The sequence below is a fragment of the Excalfactoria chinensis genome, chromosome 16 (genome assembly GCF_039878825.1).
Source record: "Excalfactoria chinensis isolate bCotChi1 chromosome 16, bCotChi1.hap2, whole genome shotgun sequence".
Taxonomy (NCBI): domain Eukaryota; kingdom Metazoa; phylum Chordata; class Aves; order Galliformes; family Phasianidae; genus Excalfactoria; species Excalfactoria chinensis.
In genome coordinates this window covers 8,423,992-8,449,993 of record NC_092840.1, presented here as the reverse complement: position 1 = coordinate 8,449,993, position 26,002 = coordinate 8,423,992, and the positions used below count along the sequence as shown (strand labels likewise).

The 26,002-nt window shown below is 40.0% G+C and overlaps 1 protein-coding gene across 1 annotated transcript in view; it reads right to left on the bottom strand.

Moving 5' to 3' along the window:
* Positions 1-1,023: 1,023 nt before the first annotated feature.
* The window catches only part of TMEM132C (transmembrane protein 132C), a 163,068-nt gene continuing 138,089 nt past the window's right edge, over positions 1,024-26,002 (bottom strand). The window contains exons 6-9 of the mRNA XM_072351361.1: positions 12,288-12,493; positions 11,597-11,870; positions 10,353-10,544; positions 1,024-4,126 (exon numbers count right to left, since the gene is read on the bottom strand). Coding sequence (XP_072207462.1) covers positions 2,930-4,126; positions 10,353-10,544; positions 11,597-11,870; positions 12,288-12,493 — 1,869 coding nt within the window. The 3' untranslated portion in view covers positions 1,024-2,929. The remainder of the gene's footprint in view (positions 4,127-10,352; positions 10,545-11,596; positions 11,871-12,287; positions 12,494-26,002) is intronic.

Genomic DNA, 26,002 nt, shown 5'->3' with positions numbered 1-26,002 from the left:
GGATACATTTCCTAGACAATACACTGAGATAGCAAGATCAAACATAAGTATATATATAAATAACAACCATATGCATTTCATTATGAACATGCAGAGAGTAAGATGAATTCACCTCATCAGGTTATCTCTCAGCAGCCAACTGTTTGCTACCCTTTTCTCTTCTGATCCTATATAACCTCAGCTACCATAAGCAAAGATAGGGTGCATGGACTAGAAATAGAGATAGCCATCACTCCATTCCTCTCCACCAGTGCTGTAGCAGTATCCCAGAGAGTGCTTGGGAGCACTGGCTTATTGGAGATGTCATCCTTCATGCTATAACAAGAGCTGCTCAGCACATGAACAGCCTTCTTAAAAATGCATTTTGAACAACTGCCTTGTGTTTGCCTGTGATATCATGGTGAGCTCTTTTAGATCCGTACATCTTTTTTGTTCCTCTCCTGTTGCATTTTGCAGCTCGACACAGTAAATGACTTTTTCACCTCGGAGGCACTTGCATTTTCCCAGGAAGATATACTGATCCCTGAGGTGTGGCTGATGCATCACTGCGCTTAGCTTGTGAAGTAGCTTGGGGTCCTTTGGGACACAGGGTGCTTTGTATTTGTCAGTTGTGATTCAGAGAAACTTGCTTCCATCTGAACCTACTGTATCAATCAGAGTAGCAACATAATTAATCATGACCGGGCTGCATGAAAGTTGCACACATCAGAAGCAAGAGTCCTGGAGTTGTTCGTGCTGATGGTGGGCATGGAGATGAGCAAGATTAATAGTGACACTGCCATGAACTGTGCCTGACTGCTGTCTTCTCCTGCCATCCATCATCATCACCACACGTTGGGTGGGAAAGGGAAGCAGTTCACAAAAGAAGGATCAGAACAGCGAAAAGCTTTCATACATCTCTATTCTCTCCTCCAAAAGCAGCTTAGATTTTGATTCAGCTGTTAGGCAGTGGGTGCAGTACTTCAACACAGAAATGACAGAAACAGCCACCTCCCCTCAGAAAGGAGAGGTTAATTTGTCAAGCCATGTAAAGCATTTTAATTACAATTTGTATAACATGTATAAATAAATATTACATTCTTTCAGTCTACAATGCATACTAGGCTTATCGTGTTAAAACGTCCGTCTATGTTACCGGGTGGCAGGATTGGTTTTGTCTGAGTAAAAAAAAAAACAAACCAAAGAAACAAAAAACAAACAACAACAGCAAAGAAAAACCCCACAACAAACAAACAACAGCAAAAGAAACCTCCCCTAATGTCAAACTATTGAGTTAATAATTAAAAGGAAAAAAAAAAAAAGAAATACATCAGTAAGGACAGGACGATGCAAGTGCTTCCAGCTAACAGTCAAGACATAATACTGCTTTCCAATGGGTTGGATATACCATCCTCCTTGGAGTTACTAAAGGTTTGGGATACCAGAGTTTTTTTGATCTGCGTCTCCACTGGTGTAAAGTGGCACTGAGTCAATGCAGTTCTGCCACTTTATACAACAAATCAACTATTTTGTATTTCCTTCAGATTCGTTACTGGGTTTGTATTATTTTTTAATGCAAAATAACAGATGTACTATCTAATAAAAAAATTTCAATCTTAGCTGGCTTAATGGCAAAAAATAGATATATTTTTAGATCAACACAGAGCTCTAGATATTCCTTGATCTTGCTCCAGTAACATTTCTCCCCCTCTGAACAGCTCTCCCAGTACAAGAAAATACAAGTCTGGGGACAATTCAAGTTCATTCTTCCAACTTTCAAAGCTTAGTGAGAGCTGGTGACATTAGAAGGAACAGAAACTTACAGAATGAAATCACAAACTCATGAACTTGGAAAAAAAAACCACCAAAATCCAGGTTGTATTATTAGGCCTGTGATGGTCTCTGTTCCAGGTACATTTAAAATAAACCAGTGGATACTTCCACTGGTTGTAACTTCAACGTGCTAATGCAAAACAGCACCTTCTTCCCTTGGTGAAACATGGGAACTTTGGTTGTGGAAATGTAAAACAAACAACAAAACAAACAATCCAAACCTGAAATTTAAAGGAACACTTCTTCCAAATGGAACATACTTCTAGCTAGAATGAAACAGTTGAGGCTTTTGCTTTTAGAAGAGACATCAGAAGAAAACTGTTCAGTACTTGTCCTCTGAATTCTTCACATGACAGACTTTTATAGCCAACTTAGAAATAAAATCTTCTTGGTCCACTGCAGACTTCCTGTATTGAAAATTTTCCTGGTTTTAAGATAATTAGAAGAAAAATACAAAAGGGAAAGTGACCGTGTTTCAAACTAGAAGACAAACAGAAAAGTAGAAATAAAAATAGCAAATAATTTCTTTCTCCTTCATATTGAATGCCAAAGACATATCTTCACTTCTAGTGAAGGAAGAGAAAGAACCAGACTGAGTTACAGTATGAAGTCTTGTAATGGGTCATGTGTCCATAACTGGGATGTTCTATTGGAAATATAAATAAGTCATTCTTTGCTTCTTGCTTATTCTTTTTACGATCTTATATTCTCTTTATCTTTTATTCTTTTTTTTTTTTTTTTCCTGAATATTTTTGGTACTTTGAAACTTTAGTATAATTATTGTGGCCCACAATACATATTTTCACAACCTTACCTTGCCCAGTTCATTATACTGGCCACACCATCTCCTTGTTCCTTTCTGCTATTAATATTCCAGTTCCTAAATGCTTGAAAAGCTTTCGGGAAAGCAAAGCAAAGTGAAAAACCTGAAGAAAAATACACGTAGCCATGGACAGTTTGGCAACTTTCTTTCCCTGAATGTAAAAAACTGCCTCATAGTTTCTCCTGTGGATCCTTTTCCTGCCCCCTCTTCTGTCCCAATGTATACTGTAGAACTGAAGGCATCAAGGTGTGGTTAAACCCCCCCGAAAAAAAAAAAAAACAACCCAGCAAGGAGCTACACTTTATCTTTGAGCTTGTCCATGTAGTTTCTTATCTCTTTGGAGTCCCCCAGGTCCATATCCTGGCATACCCACTTAATGTCATCGTCATTGCTACTTAGGATTGAATTGACTGTCGGACAACCATCGTCGGGTGGGATGGTGGTGAATGTTGTGAATTTTACCCGCTTCCTTTTAGAAGTTGGCGAATGTAAAGGTTCGGATTTCTGTTCCTTTACGAGCTTGCCCCCTGAGTCAGCATTCCTGTGAATCTGGCTCTGAATGTTCTTCTGAGCACTGCCATTGAGGAGCTGGTTGCTCTCCTCACAACCCGACCCTCGGTCAATAATAGTTGTGTGTTCATCCTGCTGAGGCAATGCATCTGCTGTGTTCTCAAGCAGTTCTGCTTCATTTCCCAGCCAGACCCAGTCGTGGGAATGGGTCATAGTGGTCTGCCCTTCCACCAGAACCTGTTTGTGACGGTACTTAAGTGCAAATGTTGCACAGTTTATTAGGAAGACTAGAATTGCCAGGCAGAAGACCCCTAGCAGAGCATACATCCCAATCTCCAGATCACTAAGGCCCCGAGGTGTCTGCACCAGATCATTTTCCTCCATGCCTGCGTTGCCTTTTGGGAGATCTACTTGAGCAGGGAAGTTGGTGAAGTCTATAGGAATGTTCTGCAGCTGGCTATCATCTGAGAGTTTGCCACCATCCAGCTTGTTTTTAATCACTTTGTTTTTTATCACAGATTTTGCTGTGGTGCCAACTTTCCTGATGGTGCTTTCCTCTCGCTCTGCTGAAGAGCCACCATAATACCGTCCCTCCTGGCCATAACGCTCCTGGTCGGACACTTTGTGCCGGCGGTCGCTGGCGTGGTTTTCAATCTCCTCACCATCATAATCTCCACCTGTATCAGAGTCTGCGTCATTCTGGCCAAACTTGACTTTGATGTTGCCATTTCCCACAGCCAGGATACTTTTCCTCTTAGACTTCTGGCAGGCTTCAGAAATCATCATGTCCACCTTGACTAAGGTGCCCTGACCTTCACCTTCCGCTGCCACAACCGGCCATTTCAAGGCAGCATTCTGATGGACCGAGACAACAGCTTCATCTAATGATACAGCAGAAAGAGAGAAGTCCTTAGAGTCATAAATGTCCAACGGAGTAACAGAGCTGTCACTGAACTGAATCCAGGTGCTTACCACAGCTTCCTGAAAGGAGAGGGGTATGGTTAAAGACAGGATCTCAAATACAACAGCTAAACCCACGGCCGCTCATTGATTTCTCAGCTCTGAATGACAGCTCGAGGAAACGGGAGACAAAGTCTATGCATTGCACTTAGAGCAAACCAGGCTTCAACTGACAGGGCAGAAGTTTGGTCTAATTCTTCACTGACATTTCACTGCCACCCTTCCTGTAAATATTTTGCAACAGAACATATGAAATAATGGATGTGAGATGCCCGCAACACCAAAGTATCCATCAGCGAGTTACAATTTACATAATTCACAAAGAAAGCCATTCCTGTCATACAAAACCTGGAAAAGACAAAACACAAAAATTACTACAGGCACTTGAAAGTAAGAAGTTTTCCTCATGTTGCCCATGCACAGGTATCACAGGGAGCTGTCAAATCCAACAAGGCTTAAGTATCTTTGCAGAAATAAAGAGCTACCTTGGCAATGGTTGGAGCAGAAGATTCACCTGAAAGAAAAAGAGTTGTGGAACTATTCCATTTTTCAGGTTTGTTCTATCAAAATACATTTTATCCTTGAGACAGTGAAAAGCTCTCCTGCATTTCTGTGTCAAGGAGAGGAGGATGAGGATTCTGGTATGATCCCTATGATATCAACAGAAATGGCTCGGATTTAATTGGACTGTCTTTGTTCTCTGCAGGCAGCACTGCTAGAAGTCATCATTAGAAGAAAATACAAAGCTAGAGGTCAGCTCTTTGCCATTTGAATCCAATCCAGATGATATAGATATTTACTTCTCCATGTCTCAGTAGCTTTCTTTGCAGGAGATTTCTTTACTTTTTCATTTGCTCTGTGTCTTGCCTGTTCAGCCAGCAGACATGCAGGCAGATTGCTGGAGTGCAGCTTCACACAAGAACTAAGTTCTTTTCTTCACCACACTTAAACTGCAGATGGCCCTAATAACTTTACACTTGGGTACATCAGAACAACTGGGCTGAAAATCACCATTGGGGAAAAACATTGCCACCCTGTTACCATCCAGGCATAATACAAATTTACAACCCAATATGGTTTCCAATTGGTTACAATTTGTTACGCTATGGTTATAAACAAAGGGAACTGCTACCCTTCTAGTTAAATTTAAAGCTTTTCAATGAAAACAGCAAGGAGAATTTAGCTACTCAGAAGGTTGGACTATACTGAATATATGATTTCCAAAGCGGTATCAGCAAGTTCCTGAGGGACTGAAAGAAGGAAAATAAGTTGTGGCACAACAAGAAAGAAGGCAAAGTTCTCAGTGATTCACATGTGCATCAAACAGCTGAAACAGAGCCAGAGTAGCTCAGGAGCTGTTAAGAGGAAAATGCATAAGGAAATTTAAACAGCTGATCTTTCATCAGAGAAACAACACAAAAAAATGGATGAAAAGACTGAAGCATAGAGCTAGATGGCATAGCTTAAACATGCATCATAGAAAGCTGTAGCAGAGCAAACTCAGCCCTGGGAAAATAAAAAGAATTCTCTATGGGTATGTATAGAGAGAAAAAGTTGCATGCCCACTTGTACTTCAACAACACTATTGCCTTCCTTCACCCTAAAAAAGGAGAAGGCAGCCAGCATGGAGAATTTCAATGCAAATAGCTGGAAATCAGCAATCAAAATTAAAGCTTTTATTTTGTCCACAATTTCTTTATTAGTCTGCATGCCTGATTTTATAAAGCAGAGGTAGAGAAGAAAGAAATGAGATGAGATTTCCAGACACACATGATTTACTACAAATAACAGAGGCATACAATACCTTAGGTGCTATTTTTTTCCAGTACTGAGATTTTGTTTCCAAAAGACCATTTTCTTCATAGGAAGAACCAATTTATTCACGACACAACACAACACAACACAACACAACACAACACAACACAACACAACACAACACAACACAACACCGTCATGCTTATACTGTGGATGGTGTTAATTTAAAGGGGGGGAGTGGAAAAGAGTGAAAGAGAGATAGAATCTCAAATCCTGCCAAAATATATTGCATCAGCCCCAATATTCCATTTGGCAAAAGATCATTTCCTCTCATTCACATTGTTAAAGGCAAGCTGAAGGCAAAGGAAGGAAGCAAATTTCCCAAATGATTATAAATTCTGAAAAGCTAAAAAGAAAAAGAAATGATTTAGTACCATGTCCTTCAAAGAGCTGTTTCTGCAAATCCTATGCACTGCATCAATAAATCCGCACCAAATCTCTGACAGGGTCCTCCAATTACTATCAGCAGATGAAGATGGATTGGAGCCTTCTTACCTGCAAAGCTCTTGCCCTCAATCTGATGCCCTCAAGACTGAAGTGACAAATACTTGCTTTCATTAATTATTAAGCATAAACAAATAGTCTGAGGGATTCTCTCTCCAGTCTTTCTTCCCTCCACTTTTCACTTATGAGCACTCACACACACACACACACTCAGTTGTACTCTATGAACAAATGAACCACAACTACATATTAGTGTCAGTCTCTCTTAGAGAGCAGGATGATTTATATGGTGGCTGTGATGATGTGAAGTGAGTCAGATACTGCATATTAGATCACATTAATGACAGCACAATCCAATCCAGAAGATACAAAGGAACTACTTTCCACAACCACTTATAAATACCATGATTATCCTAAACACATACAAATATTTTGTCAGGATATATTTTCTCTATAGCTTCTCTTGTGCTTTTGCCATTCTCCTCCATTCTAAGTACAACTACGCAGCAGATCAACAAGTGTGACAGTTTTCCTTCATCTGCTGCAGTTCCACCACCTTTTCTAGCCCTGTATTACGTTGCTGTTTATCAGTCCAAAGATGCCACTTGATAAATCCTCTTGGATAGCCTTGAGTTTTGCTTTCTGTTAGTATTGTTATCTTTTATTATCCACATAATGCTTAGGTGGATAAAGATAGGGGGAAATTACCAGGGTAAATAAGTGACATGATATTTAATGGAAACCAGCAATCCCTGAAGGGATACGTATTGCCTGGTCTGGAATGCTTCAGCTCCCCCTGTATGAGTCAACCCAAAACACTGTTTGCTGGCTAAGTCTATTCTAAGAGAATAAGGTAGGTTGGACTGAACACATTTTAGAGAATTCTGATGCTCAGAAACATACAAGAGAGGATTTATCAATATATTTTACCTCATCCCATGACAAGAATTCTTTAAATGGCCTTCATTCACCAAAGCACATGTAATAGTAGCTGTGAATAAGCCCTAAACTTCGGATGACAGCTGCAATAGTCTTGAAGTGAGGCAGAAAACCAAATGATGAATAAAGGACAGCAGAATAGCTCTGCAGAAAACATCCCCCCCTGCTCCCCCCAGAAATAAAGGAAAAGGTACACTGTTCTCAGCTGCCCCTATTAGACCAGCTCTGATAGTTTCATCTGGGGACCTGAATGCTGAAATGGGTTTCCCAAGCAATCTTATCACAAGAAATATCAAAGTATTACATGTGCATTTATTTTTAAGCCTGTGGCTTGTGTAGTAAAAATTGGGCTTGATCGTTCTGATGTGGAAATGAAAAGCAGCCAACACTCAGATCTTAATTCAAACCATGCATTCCTCTACTGTGTATTTCTTTCTCTCCTTTTTGTCCAATGTGCTAATGTGACATTCCTTTCCAGTGGGAATTTGCTTGTATTTGCAAGGGAAGAATTCAGATTCTTATCTAACATCACATCGTTTCTCTTTCCCATGCTGCTTAATCCCTTTACCAAACAAGGTGCCACTACATTCATTGCTCTATCAGTTTAAGGAATATAGAAACACAATTTAAAAGTAATTTACACTGCAAGAACAAAGTAATGAATTCGCATCGTAAAAATACCCTCAATATCCATTACTTAACTGTGAGATGTCAGTGAACTCCCAGCACTAGTCTTCATGAAGGACATAAGCTAAAAAAGGACAGTGTTGTGTCAATCCAAAAGGCAGGGACATGTAAGCAACTCCAGCTTGTCATCCTGGCTCTGGTGATGCTGAGCACCCTCACCTGCTATCAGAAGGAAAGATGACATCTTGCAGGACACTCCCTGAGGTTACAGATGGCCTCATTGTGCTGGGTCTTGTCACTGATGTCAACATGAGCTACACACGTGGAGGAGAAGAGCTTGGCCTTTAGAAAGTGCTAACACTGCTCTTTTATATTCCATGGAAAATATCTTCCGTTTTATAGCAGCACTGAGAGATACTTTACTACACACAGCTATTTATTAAGGGCTTTCTTTTTTCTTTCTTTCATTTTATCCACTCCCATTTCTGTTCATTAGACCACAAGCCATACCCTACAGTGTAATATGACTGAGTTTCCCCCGAGGAGATAGCTGAAATCTAAGAGTCCTTGAAGCTCATTCAGCTCTGAAAGCACTTAACCACTGTGCCTGCCAGAGTACCAAATACCCAAGCACATTTGTTAATGTATGTTGAGCCTTGGCCATTGAAGATACTAAAGTACAGCTAAGGAAAATATTTGACTAAGAACACATTGACATATGACAATATTAATTATTCCTGAGAGAAAGAAGGACTTCAGCTATCCTAACTGCTATTTTGTTTCTCAGCTGTATCAGTATGGCTCTTTGTAGGCTCAGGGACAGCAGCGCCCCCACGCTGGTCAGCACTACAACAAGCAGAAGATACCCCTCAGAATGGAATACACCCAGTCATTTCAGTATCAGAAATGTGCCATATGGAGGAAACAGATATTGTTTCCCACAAGAAAATTCATCTTCACCAAATAATTCACTAAAATTTTGTTCCGAAAGACAGACACTGGGAAAAAGTATTTCAAAACAAAACAGGTTTACATGTTCTTATTTTTTTTCTGTTATTTCATAACTTGCCAATTGATGTGATATAGAATGTCATTTCATATCATACTACCATGCCATAATGCAATATGAGGTGCCATGTTGTACACTAATGATGTCATGCATTAGTATGTCTTAATATGTTGTGTTTTGATAAGAATCTTCGCATACTCAGGCCAACAAATCTGAGTAATTGATGGTGTATCTGTTCAACTTTCCAGATTCACAAGCTCTTTTATCTGCAATCAAAGCCATGATTCTCCCAATGATGCTGCCATAGAAATGGTGTTCTGTCTACTTAGTGCAATTGGGTTAGACATGCTTTAGCTTTTACTTTTACGGTCTTTGTTTGAAGACACCATGTCAGAAGTGGTTTCTAAGCCCTGGAGAAAGGGCATAAATGGGTTAATTAGGTAAGATTCTTATGTCTACAGGATACAGTAAATTGAGCAGATGGGCAGCATGTCCTTCTACTTTGGGCATTTTCCTGTCACTAAATTATAAACCAATATAAATTATTTTCATGTTCCAGAAAATTAGGTAGCAATAATCACAAAACTGGGCCATTAAAGTTGACTTGAGATGAAATACAGTTTCTCTGAGAGGAGTAGATGAGTAGATGTAGGCAGAGTTAATTGCATGGTTCCCAGTTCCACTCCTCAAATTGACTGACTGAAAGAGCAATGAACATAGGTATAACATGTTTCGCTGCTCCTGACCCTTGTTTTCAGTATGTCCAAAAACAGCAGTTTGCCTTGGTCTGGTGTTAATTCTCTGTCCTCTTTTCTACATGGGGACTGAGGACTTCTTGAAGGCCTCTTTTTACAGAAATGGAAATTTGCTGGCTTGAATTAAGGATCAGCATATTGGCACCCTATTAATGAATCCCCCAAAATCTATTGGAAAAATAAAAGAACAGAGGAGACTGGTGGCCTGCTGTGAATCCAGGAGGAAAAAGAAACGTATTTGGCTTTTTTCTGCCTCAACTTTATAGCTCTTCAAAATATCAAATTGTCGTGATACACAGAGCTCTGTGCTCTCCAGAATGGAAAACAAGGGCATGCTCATATAGCAAACAGAGATCACTGTCCAGAGACTCTCCATGTTGCAAAAATAACAGATGTTGCATTATTTAAAGAAAGGGTACTAAAAATGTAAATAATGCAAACTTCAGTATAGCCAGAGCTCTTATGGTGGATTAAGTCCATATTTGAAAGGAAGAAATGAGAAGACAATTCCAGAGTAACTCTACAGGACAGTAATTACTGTAGACATGTGCTAGTATTACTTGTACACTTAATACTAAAATATCACATGTACTTTGTGTTGATAAAACACTGTCCAGTTCTAAAAGGCAACAACAGTAAAAGCTGGAGTGTACACTACCTGCTTAGGAGTATGAAGCAGCTCTTGAGCAACAGTTGTAGCCACAATAGCCCGACTACTTGCTGCACTTGGTTGAAGAAAGAGTGAAAGCCCAGCTACCAGTTGGACTCCAAGGTCTGTTATGGTCACTTTGTCATCTAAAACAGTCACTGTCTTCTCTGCCAGGATGGAGTCAGAGAGAGGAGACAAAACCTTTAGAGAAACACAAAAGAATCAATTTAGAGAAAGGCTGATAAATTAAAATAATATTTCTTAAGGTCACTGTTCTTTTTGTCTCCAAAGCCTTTTGCATAGAACCTAGTGGGAGAGCGTGTTGAAAAGGCAGCCTGATTTCAAATGACGTGTGGGAAAAAACATTCCATAGAGATTATGGTTGAGAGCTTTGTATCCAATACTGAGAATTATACTGTCTTCACTGTGTGATTTGTATCACTTCACTGCAAGAATTGAACAAAAAACTCACCTTTCCTGTTAATTTGGATCTCAACAAGGGAAAGCACGTAAGATTTGTGTCCCAGTCATTTCAAAGGGAGGTTAGACACATTTAGAATTTGTCCTTCACTTTTTTGCTCAGTCATTCCCATTTCCTATCTCTGCTGTTACTAACGGGACATCAAGGTAGTAGAATATCCTTCCCTTTTACAAAATCAAGAGTCATACTGCTGTCTCTATGGGAACTTTGGAGGGCATTGTTCACATACATATTGTCCTCTCCACTTTCCCCTTCTCATAGACAAGCTTCATTCAGATTTTGTGCATTGGGTTTCTTCAGCTAGGGAAGAACTGAGACATGATACTGTCAGTTATGTTATACTCTCTGCCTTTCAATATTAATTCATCAGGCTGTATTTTGGTTTCCTGTGTAAACGTTTAATTAAGTCAAAAGAAAATGGGCATTATCTAAAGGTCTTTATGCTATTAAGTTGATATCAGTTGACTGGTGGTAGCCTGCATCTCCATATGTGGGACAAGGACTCTGACTTTTCACAACCTGCAATTTTTGCCTTTTTTAAATGCCTCCGGAGGCTGCATGGCTTCCCACTCCTGGTCAAGCTGCATGTCTTGAACTGTCACTAGCTTGGTTGAATGTCCCTTCATTAACTCTGTGTGTGACACTCTAGAGGGTCATGGAATGTAATGGGAAATTATCCTGTTTCAAGACAAAGGAAAACTGTACTGCATCTTGTGCCCACGCATAGATTCTCTAAGTGAATGGTAGAATGTGGCAATCCAGAGCACAGTACCTGAATTGTTGTCATTCCTACTTCTCGTCCAATTAAAACCCTTCCTTCCTGCAGCTTGGCAATATGAGGTTCTTCCAGCTTCATAAAATCCATTACGAGGTCTGTAATGTCAAACTGCCAGTCTGAGCCCAGCAGGTAGCTCAGCTGACCCCAAGGGCTAGAATCCTCAGCTACAAACTGTGTCAGGACTCGCACCATGGCATGCTGGTACTGGAGAGTGCATCCTCTTCCTTTCCGTTCATCTTCATCTTCATCATCACTGTCTCTGGTGGGTCTTTTTGATTAAAAAAAAAAGAGCAAAGAATCGTTTTAAGGAGATTAAGGGAAAAATAACACTGGAGTGCTAATGGAAATGATTCCCTTAAGTTTTTAAGCCCTCCATTCTGTTGTGTTAAGATCACTGCTAATTCATGGCTATTTAGCATGATAAAGAACAATACAAATGGACAATAGTTCTTCACATAATGTACTCTGTTGCCCACGATAGACACAACCACAACAAAAAAATTATAGACTCTGAAACCTTTATTAGACCTGCAAATGTCCAGAGCAAAACTAAAGGTTCCAGTGCTGCTGTTACACAAGGAAAGATGCTGCATTTTGGGTGCAGGTGCAGCTGCTCTTGCTGAAAGTTAAAATCAACTCTATTATTTCACAGAAATACCCAAGAAATTGAGCATCTCAAACACACCTTTTGTTGGAAACCACAGGGACTCGCCAGCCTTTTATTTGGCTCAGTTCTGTGTCCGAAATGTCTATCTGAAGAGGCAGGCGTGGGACCCAGACTGTGATTTGTAGAGGAGCACTGAGATACTGATACGTGAAGTTCACGAGCACATTCACTTTGCCTTTCATTTCTTTGCCATTGACATAAACATAGTCACATCTATCAGAAACCTGTGGTGAGGGAGAGAGAAAGAAGAAAATGTAATCACTGATACAATACAGTCTCTAAGGGTAACCCTCAAAGCTCAAAACAAAACAAAACAAAAACCCAAAAAGATTCTCTTTTTGCATGTTAATGACAAACTTTTAGAATGGGAGCAGATGAACACAAAAACTTGTCTTTGGCTCTGGAGGTGCCTGAAAAGTGGATACCAGTTATGAAAGTAGTGGTTGATTCTCTGTTTGCTATGCACCGTTCACAGTGCTGTGGAATTTGAAATGAGCATGGCTTCCTCACAGCTTGGCCAAGAGGAACTTGAGAAACCATGACAGGTCTCAATGGTGGCAAGCAACAAATCAAAGCTCTACCCCAACACGATTTGACCTTCAGCAGGAGGTGACACTGCTTTCAGTCCTCAAAACAAAGCTGACTTTGGAGTGCATTTCAGCCACTGCAGAATAACAGAAGTCTATTCATTCCCTCTGCAATAAACATTATCTGTTTGTAAATGTTTACATTTTAGTTAAAGCTGCAAAGTATTTCTAAACGCTGCAGTAGATTCATCATTAACATGTAAATACTGTCTTGAAATATAAGCAAGTATTATCATAGCCATGTAAGAGTTGTATCAGTAATCACATCTTTAATCAATGTTGTAATTTACAGACCATTGAGTTTTCTCATTTATTACTTTACTGAGTACCAGTGATAAAATCACTCCCAAATACATAAATCATTAAGAGGGATGCAAATAGTACGAAGTGACTCTATGTGATAAAGTCATTGTCGTATCTATTCCTAAAGGTGTCATAAATGTCTGGGGAAATCCTTTGGTACATTAATCATATATTAAGTGGCTAGCAATGGGAGCTGTTATATTACTAAATGAGCTGGCATGTCTGCAGAAATTAACAGTGAACCCAGCAGATTTCTTCCACTTCTGTTCTTGCTCCCATCCCATCAGATACATTTCACCACCCATAACAAATACTGGCAGTGGTAGTAATGTGTCTCTCCACCTGAACATATAACATCATCTGCTCCCTTTTACTTCCACTTCCTAACATCATTTTATTCTAACGAAGATTTCCAACTGGTAACATTCACATCCTCACATTCATAGAATGGATGGGTGTCCTTTGTGATCACAGATTCAGGAGCCCAAGTTTTCCCAGTTTGACATATACAACCCATTTTGTATCCTTTGTCAGGTTTAAATGCTGCCCATATTCTGATAAAGTATTTGATTGCAAAAGGAAACTTCAGAGAATATAATACAAACATTTCTATGACTCATTTACTAAGAAGGTTATGCTGTAGATGGGCTCTGTTGACTGAAAACAACACTACAAGCTACAATAGAAAGCCCACCAGCTTTTCTAAGCTTCTCTCTCAGACCAACGTTTAAAAGTCTGATGGTATCAATACAAATGGCATGCCCCATTTTTACACGTGTTAACTTGAATGGTAATCAGAAACGGCCTTTGTTCATGTTAGGCTGTTTCAGAAGGACTGCTCAATTTAATCTACGGGTACAATGCAGCAGGGATGTATAATGTGATATGTACTACAATAGAGTGATTCACAACCCTGTCCTAGATTTGCTGCTGTAGCTTTCTATAGTGCCTTTGCATCAGCTTCACCCAGGGAGAAGCAGCATCAAGAAAATGTTTTTATGAAAATTACTACAGAACAGGCAAGCAAGGGCTACATGTCAGGAGTTCCAGCCTGGACTCCTTGACATCATCATCATCTCTGCCTACAGCACAACTACTAGCACACACCGGGGCAGTCAGCTCCCAGATTTGAGCTGGTGATGTCTAGCACAAGCCTTCTGTCCAGCTGTTGTCCTCACTGCACGAAAACAGAAGAGGCCAGTGACTGACTCTCAATGCAGCCCAGGAAACCTTGGTAAGCAAGAGTCAGAGACTCTTAGCACCTGGAGTGCAGACCAATTGCTAGAGCCAAAGGAGAAATAGTGTTCTTGGAGGAGGAGACTCTATCTCTGGGTCAGTTGATAAAGTAACTTCAGATATGACTCCTCTTTCCTTAGCTCTACCTTTCCCTGAGCCGAAGTCTTTGGAGAGGCTGGTCAATGAGATCTAGTTCAATTATGCTTGGACCAACAGCCACTCCCTTTCTGAAATGGGCTCCATCCTGTTCATTTCTATGGAGTTGATCCCAAAGGCAAATGCATGAGCCTTTGGAGTTGGTAAAACAAGCTTCCTAATTATACACATAGTAAACCACATACACATGCTGATAAAAGATTCCTGATAACTTATTTAGCTTCAGTCCTACCAGATCTGGTCCAGGTGTATGATTTAATATTATCTAAAGCCCAACATTGTCAGTAACAGAACAAATGTGTCTGTCAGGGAAAAAATACAATAACAATAGCAGCAAAACTGCAATTCCTAAATGGTCCTGGGCTGAGTTCCAAACTCCATCTGTATTTGTAAAGCCACTATGTGCCTTCACGGGTATGCGACAAACAAATGGCTGAACAAATACATATAGCATCCTAAGGAAGTGGCTGCTGCATCTACCAAGCAGCCCTTAAAATTGCTACAGGTTAATATTTAGTACTAGACATGCATCAGCAACAGTGGCAGGTCTTTATGACTTGCATTGAGAAAAACATTACTCTCTTCACCAAGTACAAGCAGCATTAATGTCCTTACACATGCTCCTTCTCCTGTTCCTTTATTTCCTATAAAGACATAACACAGAGCAAGTATAGGAGGAGCAAAGCCGATGTGGTGTTACTGCATGCATTTCAACTTTGTGCCTTCAGGTAGCCATTGTTCTTGAGGTAACACTGATTGCTTTTTGCAAAGAAAGGCAACAAACTACCCAACTTGTGCTGTACAGGGATGAAAGGGAGAAGGGAACAGTATCTCAGCATCTAATTCACAATGTAAAGGCTAACTTGCTAAGTGAATGCCCCTCAGAAAAAAAATGTAGGAGTTCTGTGTGCTGCATCAGTTCACTCAGCTGAGACTAACTCAGTCAGATGGAAGTAACAGCACAGCCGACTTGTTAGGACAATCCAAAGCAGACTTGATGACGCTATTTTGATCTTTTCACATACAGGGTTTAAGAAAGATGAAAGCAAGAGCGATGGGGACAACAGAGAGCACTGCCCCATGGAATCATACAAGAAAGGTGGAAGGGAGATTAAAAAAGGGTAATAAATTAAACAGGATCATGTTAGAAATCAAATTATTTTTAATTTGAAAGGGATTTTTGTTTATGTATTTTGAATAGATAGATGAAAGCCTCACTCTGTTACCTCCAGGGCTTTGCAGCGCTTCTGAGAAGGTCACCAAACATCACAATGACCAGCACTCGTCTGCCCACAGTACTTCAAGAAGTCTCTAACAGAGACTGCAAGGCTGGAGACTGAGCAGTGATCTGTGTCTCTTCTCTTATTGTATTTATGCTTTGACTATGAAAACATTTTCTGTCTGAAATGGCTTTTCATCTTTAGCTTCAGAAGAAGTGAGAGATGATGAAGGGAAAGGCTGCTTAGCCACCACCTTTAAGTGATTGTTTTTTCCTTTCTGTGGAGCAGATTGGCGATAAGTTTTGCATTATAAAGAGATTTCTGATGTCATTTCAGCAGTTTCTTTCATTATTAAGCTGCATTCAGCTGCTTTTCTCCTTTTCTCCATTTTTCTAACTTCTTTCTCCAGATTAGAACTAAAATAAGGAAGCTAGATGGCTAAAGATGGGGCTAAGCACAGTTCTCTGGGGATTTCTACTTTGTTTCTCCTTTTTTTCTGGCATTGTGTTTTTGTGCCCCTTTGTTACAAAGGCCATTGTCTTTCCAAATGGCTTGGGCAGATTCACTCTGCAACAAATCACATTTTATTGAGCTGACAGAGAAAACTACTGCCTGGAAATCAAAAGAAGAGTCACTCTTGAATCACTACCTATGGTACTCTGTGACTTTGTGATCTGAGGAGCGAATGTACCTTCCCACCTAGTAATGAACAAATTAACTGCAATGAATATTGGGGTTCCTATTACCAGTCAAATGCAAAACCTCTGCATCTTCCTTTTTCTTATTTCAGATTAAGGTCTTGACCCCACAGTGAGGTCTGTATTGCAGAACTGCAAGAATGGGAGATGGCTATCACAACATGAGCTGTACAAGGTGATCTTCAGAGGTCTCTTTCAACCTCAGCTATTCTGCACTTATGTAATTTTGTATTAGGTGATCTCAGGTTTCTTGAAGGACATTGTCTTTCAACAAGACAGAGCAAGAATGAGCATCCTATTTCTGAACAGGTCTGGCCTTGGTGGGACCTGACCAGGCCAGTTTTGTGATACATGGCTTCCAATCCATTCTCTATGACTTAGGCTCTCATTCTTCTCACTCTGTAATTTTGACAAGATGAAGAAGCATTTCTGTGTGTCTTTAAACAAATTAATCCTTTATTTAAAATAATAAACTTTGTCGTGGCTTCTCTGATGAACATTCCTATTGGGCTGGAAAGGACCAGAATCTGTTATTTTGTGTAAACCCATTTGCCCATTTCCGTTATACTAATCTAAGTGTTGCTAAGTATTCAAAGGTTACATAAAGGCTTAAATATTTATGAAAGCACTTCTATGAGCAAAAAGCTTTTTCCAGTACCTCTTAAAGGAATCTCAATTTCAATGAGAAAACTTACAGGATAATTAGTAGAGAACAGTGACGCTCAGCACTTTTCAAAGATATGACTCTCTTACAGTTTTCAGCTCAGCATCATCACTCTTACATAGCAGAAGGGCAATTGAAGTACATGAAGGTTAATCTTCGTGAAAAAAAAAAAGTCATTCATCCCATTAATAAATACAGAGCACCAGAAGGATTTATCCATTGAGTATACTAACACTTAAATATCAGACAGCGATAAACCATTCCACTAGATTTTGGGGCATTTCCTTAGGATTTTGTAATATTTGTATCCTTGCTGTGGAACTTGTTCTACAATAATCTTAAACGTTTTCAGACTATGGTTCCATAGTCTGTGATGGCAACTGCATCATAAAAGGGATTTTGCTGCCTGACTGCATAACTCTGAATAACCAGTAACCTGCTGCTGGAGAATGGAAGCTGTCTCAAGGTCCATACTACTTATTTCCTCATACTAAACTGTTAGAACCTGGTAAGAGTTAAAACTCCAAGCATGAGCTCTTCCATGATCTTGGGCATGATATTTACAGCTCTGTCACACTCAGAGCAGCCTTTATAAAGGAGGTATCCATTATAGGAGTTGCTAATTGCTAGTGTGACTTGACTTGCCAGAGCCACCCCTTGTTCCTACTGACTTCAGCTGGAGCTGTGCTCAGTGACTCGGAAAGTGAAGTCAAAAACTACCCTCAGCAGGAGAGCATAAAGACAAATACAGTAATGAAGACTCTATTCTGATAAGGCTGTCATAATAAATGAAAGGCTTGATTTTTTTTCCTATTGCAAGCAAGAATAACTTCGAGAGTTGCTTTATACTTATGACCCAGCAGAATAAAATGATTTTTTTTCTGGAAAATATTGAGGAAAATTCACCCCCACTCTGGAAACAGTGATGAGGGAGCAGGGCAGCTATTATACTTTAATAAGTGATTAAAGCCACTCTTAGAATTAACTCTCTGCAGTGGATAACATGGCTTCTGCTTTCACGTGGCATTGTGTTTGTGAACAGCTGCCATGTTCCAAATGTGGTTTCAATCCCTGCAATCAGCCCTCAGGCAAAATTCCCAGCAACCCGCACTAATAACGCAGGGAATGAGCCCGGAGCACTGAAGAAAAGGAGAGAACTCTGTAAAGTCAGGGCCATAGTTTAGAAGCAATTTGGACTCTCTCCGCTGAGAAGCATCTGCATTTTCAGTATCAGCAGCCAGATTAGCAAAACTAACTAGAAAACCCCCAAAGCTAGAGAGCATTTCTTAGGGAAAAGGCTGTACATTATCTAATCTCATTACAAAGATTTTGCTGGCAGCTTTGCAGAGCAGAAGCAGTACATTTAACTAACTGAATATCATTCACTATGACAGAACTGAGAGAGTAAAAGGGGCAAAAAATGCCAGCTGAGACTGGAGGGCATCTATTTGCTCCCAAATGACCAGCTTTTGAAGCTGAACTGTAGCAGTGCCGAGCCACAGGAGCTCTCTGCAGATACCATTATCACGTAAAACAAAATCTGTCTTGTTTTGTGCACTCTCAAGTCAAGTAATTTATGAAAATGGGGCAGAATAGAGAGTTTGGCCTACTGCTCACTGGAGATGTGCAGGTCTACACATACAGCATGGTCCTAAATTTCTTGCATGTCAAAACAGGATCACAGGATGAATGCAGAGTCTTTTAATTTCTTCCAACTAGATGCTTTGGACTGTAGTTATATATCTGAGAACATCACACTGCTTGTGGTTACCTAACTTCACGTGTATCCACAGTATACAAGTTCACACTGTATATTACTGTGTATATTACAGCTACTAGCAGGAAAGAAAGGAAAAAGAGAGGCAAAACATCACTTTTTCTAACTATATTGTTCAAAAAGATCTGGAAAAAACAGCTAATCCTCCCATCAAATCTATAGCAGCCACAACACTCATTCTAATTCTCCCATTCTCTTCCCTAGTCTCGAACTTGCAGCCTTGAAGTTGATTTTGAAGCATTTTCTGTGGATTTTCAGGCACTGTTACCTCCACTCTGCTTTGATTTTTCATGTGGGATGTATAGGTTTTCTACTCCAGCATCACTAACACCAGCAGTGAACTGCGTGAAGGCATGAGATGACAAGGAAAGACGTCTGCAAGGGTACGGCTCAAATGCTTCATTAGCTGCCTTTGAAATTGTTGCCTATTATGTGATGGCAAGGTATTTACACCTTTTATAGCTGGATTCAAGTACCTCAGATGATGTCTATTTTGAGTTTCAATTTCAATTGAGGCCGACTGTTTGGGCAATAGTGTTACACGTTAATGACAGAACATCTTCTGGCCTCTATGTTGTATTTGCATCTGACAATACTGTGCAATCAAGTTTCATTTTTCTGAAGCCCCTCTGAAGTTTTTTCACTTTGCTGATGTGTATTGATCCCTGCAAATCACAGGGCTATGAGAAGTATGGAGGAGGGCAAGGAGGTGGATTTTCTCTTTGTAATTCTGTTCAGAATATATATCGTATTGGATTTAGCAGAAGAAAAGCCTACAAAGTAACAGGGCTCAAAGAACAGCAAAACAATGGAATGTCCATGCTGTGACTTTCATTGTGTTTTCAAAGCTTTTTGCTTTCACACAGATCACATGGAAACACAGAATCAGAAGCAGAAAGAGGAACCATCAGATAGAAAAACTGCTAGTTTTGCACTCACAGAGATACAGCTTCTGCTTTCAAGGCTGTATCAGAACGTGGTGAGTAGGAACTGTATTTGCAGTTCATCAGCCACTGTACATTCATTTCAGGAAAGCGATTTGTGCTGGCCCGTGTGGTTTCTGCACCATGGGGGGAAGCACTGACAGATCCTATGCTTGTTCAGAGCCTGCTGCTGTGCTTCCTCAGCCCCACGCAGGGAGCACACCTGGCTCACAATCCAAAAGCAGCATGGTTGTGATGGTTCTCTGAGCAGTGTCACGCAAACTAGGCATCCTGCTCTCATTTCTGGAGCTAACCAAGGGAAGGATTGCATATCTGAGAATGAACACAGACTCCTCACAAGGGAGAATGCAAATTTTCTTCTTTCCTGCCAAAAAGTTTCAGCTCCTGATTTTTCTTATTTTTCCCAGCAAGAGCACTGCTGCAATTTTGGCTATGTGGACAAAGCACCCAAAAGAGGCATCAGAGCTCTGTGGGCTGCCTCCATGACACAAGAGAAGGAGATCTGCTCATAGCTGTTGGCACTTCAGCCGAACCCTTCATGCTCCCACCAAACTGCAGAAGACAGGATTACATTCAAGTGCAGCATATGGTCAGTTATTAGACCATAACGGATTTCAGGAAGCCCTGTTTCATTTTTCCTTTCATCTCACGGGACCGAGTTAGAAACGAGACGTGTTTTAGTCTAAACTTTATCCACCTACTCCTTATTCAGCATGGATATCTCTGGAATAGTTACACCTACCTAACGAACTCCAAATAGAGGTTTATTTGACCTGAGTAAAAGCTGAGCAATAAATCAATTGCATTATATTCACCGTAGCAGCTTTTAATTGGGGAGTAGCACTTCTCCTTGATCAAAAAAGCTGGTAGGAACGGCTGGTTTGTTCTCATCAGCCCCTTGTTCTTATTTTCTCCTACAACCTGCACTAAAAGCAGAATGCTAAACCCTAAATCCTCTGAGTCTTGAAGGCTTTGCAGTAAAGCCCCATACAAAGAAAACACGCACGTGCTGAGGAGCAGAAATGCAATAGAGGTTTGGATGCTTCCCCTGCTACGTGAAGCAGGACTTGTAAGGTATGACAAAAAAAAAATCATGCAGCATGCCCATGATGTGCCAGGGCTTCTAATGGGCTGATTTCTTTTGAAACTCTGCTTCCCTGTACAATCACCATCTGCATCACCACACTTCATCACAGCCATCACCACATCATTACTTGCCTCCAGATGCAGAGAAAGCAGAGGGAAGAAACCTCAGAGGCCATGGGAAGCTTTGTTTGGAGCAGACTGTTCTTGCCTCTGACTGATACAGCATTTCCCAATGTTTGTATTTTGGCAACATCCACAACTTTTCATTGAGCTAAGTACAATTACCTCCAAATTATGTGTAGGAAGCACTGATTGTCTGAGATCTCTGTAATGCTAGTAGTGTAACCTTTTAATTACAATAGGAAAGGAATCAGATCTTGAATTAATCCTGTGGAAAGTGACACAACTGATATTCAGGTCATTCCTTAACAATCTCAAGTATTTCCATACCCTTAGATATTTATAGATATATATTTCTATAGATAGCTCTTATTTTGTGGGTTTTGTTTTGAACCATAGTACTATGATGAGACATTAAGGAGCCCGAGGGACTGTCCTTATACTGTTAAAAATTCAGGGTGAGCTTTCCTGATGGCTTTAATGAGTTCAGCACTTTAATGAGTGCAGCACTGAGCCATAAGAGTTCGATTCTTTATAGCTGCCTGCAGCTCAACCACTCACCTTGGACCCGCATTCAGTCTACTGACAGAAAAACACGTAACCCAATCTAAAGATAAAACCAACCAGTGGTTCCTCTGCAAACCAAAGTAAGAGCAGCACTTTCCTTTTCTACTTGTAAAATAGACCGTACATTTTGCTAATACTGGAAAGCAGTGACATTCCTTTGCAGTTATCTGAGCAACAGCCCCTGTCCATGGCAGGGGTTGTAACTAGATGTTCATGGAATCATAGAAGGTTCCCTCTAACCTGCATTGTTCTATGACTCTATGATTATAGGAACCAAAGAAGCTGAAGTACAGCTATGTTAAAGACTGAGTATATGAAGACAATAGAAAAGTTTCTTCTAAATATGTATCTTCTTAACAAATGCTGATGACTTCCCTAGGAAACAGGTCTTGTGTGTGATATGGTGCTAGACATAAAGTTTAAAAATGAAGTTATTTCAATTAGCACACAACTATTTATCTATTATTTATCTATTAGGAACCCATGTCCATCTGTCAGCCTCCTTATTGGCAAACCAAGATTTTCCTCCATCAGGTGTCATATAGCATCCAGAGTGGCCTTTAATCTGACTAGAACACAAACGAACAGCAGACATTCAAACATAATCTGTCTTTTTAGTAAGAATTAATTCCATCATATAATCTGTTTCCACCACAAATGGCCAAGTCTATGAAATATTTATAAGCCCTAAATGACAATTTCATATGAGTAGGTTCCCTGATGTTAGAAGTATTCACAGCAAAGTTACTCATGTGTATAAATGAATACTGCATTGAGCCTTTAAACAAGATCCACAACCTGGGCAGTCGTCTGTGAGTCCCATCACTATTGTTCTGAAAGCTTTGCAACCAGCATTGCTTCCAGTCTTTTAAATACTAATCTGGAGTTCAACCACAAAATCCCTCAGTGAAATTTTCAGCCCCCAGCAGTTCAGCACAGCTTTGATCTGGGATTTTGTTTCAACTTACTGTGATAAGAGAGGGACAGCTGTGTCACTCTGTTCTGGATTTGGGCTTGTAAGAGAAATTCCTAACATTCTTCCAGTGGCCTTTACCTGCAGTCAGTGTCTGCCTCTGCTCATTGGCCCCAATGAAAACAAGAGCCCACTGTGCATTAACAACTACCAAGGGACATCTTAAAGGTGAGATCTGTGTTTCTCTTCTCACTGATGGCCATAGCAGCTGCCTGTTTGAGCAAATGTTATGCGAATCTATGTTTTGATCTCAAGACATTATTAAAGCTATTGATGTCACTTAAAAAAGAAAGGAAACTAGTAAATAAGGTCTTCAGAGTATGAGGCTACTACACTCAATTTATCATTTATAAATAATAGCAACATGATAAAAATACAATATAATGTGTGTAACATCTCTTCATGTAGCAGAGGGATACAAGCTAGCCCAGAACTGACTCCTGAAATACACACAGCACAAAAGATTTTGAACTCAGATTATTTTCATGGAAAAAAACAACCACAAACCCACATCCACAAGCTTGTGAGCATCAAGGGTTTTCAGTCTGGAAATGTCACAAGGTAATGTAAGTCACCTGAAATTCTGCTCTTCTTCACAGCATGAAACCGCATCTGTTCCAGCAGCCAGGTGACCTGGGAACCCAGAGCAGTGTTTGCCCTCAAGCAAACCACACAAAAGCTCTGGCAAAAGCCACCACATTCCACTTTAATTTCTAGGAGATGAAAAGGAGCCTACGTATGCAACAGCAATCACTGTTAATGAATCCAGATACACGGATCCTACCAGTAATTTCCATCTTAGCAAAGCAGAATTTGGCTGTTACTTGATTTTTAGTACCATAATAAATTTTTTGTCCTCTTTTAAAAGGTTGGGCCCCTCTATGAAGGTCTACACTGCTCAAAGACTTTTATAGGTCAGGAAATCAACAGTAAATCTGGAAGCAAAGAAGAGTGCCGCTCTGAGCTGAGAGGAAGAGGTATTAAAAAAGGTAAAAGGAGTAGTAGTCAGCAGATTAAGACAGGATGCAGACAATGCACTGAGCTGCCTCGAGACCAAGCTTATCACTGGGGAAACTATTACCTGTAACTTGCAGATATATCTTATCTTTCAATCTCCACTGGGCTCTGTTACTGGGAATAATGTACCTGAAGCTAAACTGAAGGCACTGTAAAAATTTATACAAATAAGCTTTAATCTGATGGCCAAGTTGCAGGGCACAAACATTACCTCTAGGCTGTTTGTATGACCCATACAAATGGACACTTATCTGTTTGATAGATGATTCTGCTATGACGAGGATGCTTGGGAATATGAATTGTAGACACATGCACACCATTGTTGAGGATTTCATGATCTTGTACAAAGAGGTATCATTTATTTGGACTAGACTTTATTTTTTTAAAAGAATAGTAGCTCCCAACGGGATCTACAAAAGAGTATTTTGCAGAGGAAAATGATAAACCTACAGAATTTAATAGAAATTCTGCCCAAGGAGGCTGTGGATGCCCCATCCCTGCAGGCATTCAAGGCCAGGCTGGGCAGGCTCTGGGCAGCCTGGTCTGGTGGTTGGTGACCCTGCACATAGCAGGGGGGTTGAAAACAGATGATCATTGTGATCCTTTTCAACTCAGGCCATTCTATGATTCTATGCTAAAAGCTTAAAAGAGAATTTCAAAAGGAATTAAGCATGGAATGTTTTTGTGCTCCATGTGAAGCTTTCTGAATATTTTTTAAACTCAGAATACATAAAGACATTCTAGTTTAACTCAAAATCCAAACTTCATTTCCCCATGTAAAGAGATACCCTGGAAACTAGAACATTCTAGATTTAAAAGACCCAAACCTGCTCCTTTATAAGATAAAATTTTTTGCTTAAAGCATGTCACTGAACTCTACTTTTTAACTTGCTGTATAATTTACAGTAGTTAGCATTCATATTTCAAAGATGCATTCCTCCAGGGATTCCACTTATATTGCTAAATATACAGAAGACATTTTCCCTATTCATCTGAGCAATTTCAGAACATTTCTGAGGAGGAAATTACACCTGAAAATTTTCTCCAGTCAATTCCAATAATCACTGTGTGTTGGCCTCCAGTTATTTGTTTCACTTTAACTTCAGAGTGGCTAGATAGGGAGGCTTCTAGACACCACTTAGAAATGTTCCAATAGTGCAAACAGACTCCATTTTAAGAAATCCTTTTAGTGGAGATAAATTATTTCTGCAGAAAAGAAGAGCACAGCAGGATCCCAAGTGCTAATCAAAGGATATAGTGCTAAAAAAAAAACCCCATTCCTTCCAAGCAAATGGTTGGAGAACTGCAGTGGTCCAGGATGTAATGTAATTGCTATGAGAAGAACACTCTCCTCTTTGTAAGGTTTCGGAATTCCATTTCTCCTTGATCAATATCCTCCAAAGCTATAAAACTCATAACATGTTTTTGCAGATGTATTTTTATTTTGGAAATTATTGTGCTGCCATTTTCCATGCATTACCTGGTGATGTACATCAAGTCCCCAAGAAGATTTTAACAGTGCTCATTTTCACTCTTAGGAAGAAGAAGTTCCTGTGAGGCTGGAGTTACTTGGTGAAATTCTGTAAGCTCTTTAAGCAAGAAAGCCAGTCTAGATGATCACAATAGATCTTTCTGCATTTAGTTTATTTAATTTTTGAATGCTACCCTGTAATTTAAGTTTCTCTGTCATGGTTCCCATGCGTTTCTCAATGAGGTTACAATCAGAATGATACTTAAATTAAATTCCGGCTACAATTTTGTAATTAGATGGGTAATCAGGTGTAATTAGGAAAAAGTTAATAGGAATTCTTTCAGGAAAAAGCTCTGTTAAGCACTTGATATATGGGAATACATCAAGCTCCAGCAAAGTGGAGAGATTTGTTTGGCTGTGACAGATCCACCAGAAGAAGAAAGCTATCTCTGTAAAAGTCTTCTCAGTATAACAGCTTCATTAGTTCTGAGAATGACTATTTGGAAAGGACCTGTGAGGATCATCAAGTCCAACTCCTGCTACCACACATGGCTTCCCAAAAATCAGACCCTATGTCTGAGAACGTTGTCCAGACACTCCTTGAACTCCAGCAGCTCTGTGACGTGACAACTGCCCTACAGAGCTTGTTCCATGTCCACCACTATCTGACAAGAGACCTCTTCCTGATATCCATAGTGATCCTCAGTTCAGGAACAGCAATGAGGCACTGCTATTTGTGTACTATCCATTCAAGAGAGCTGATAGCTTTTTAAAGACACCTAAAGATTATCCTCACCAAAGCTCACTGTGCTGTTTGATGCAAAGTCACACAAACAATAAATTCCTCATCCAAAGAGCTTATGGATGCAGGCTAAAATCACCTTTGCTCAAAGAACATGCTCTATGAAAACCTC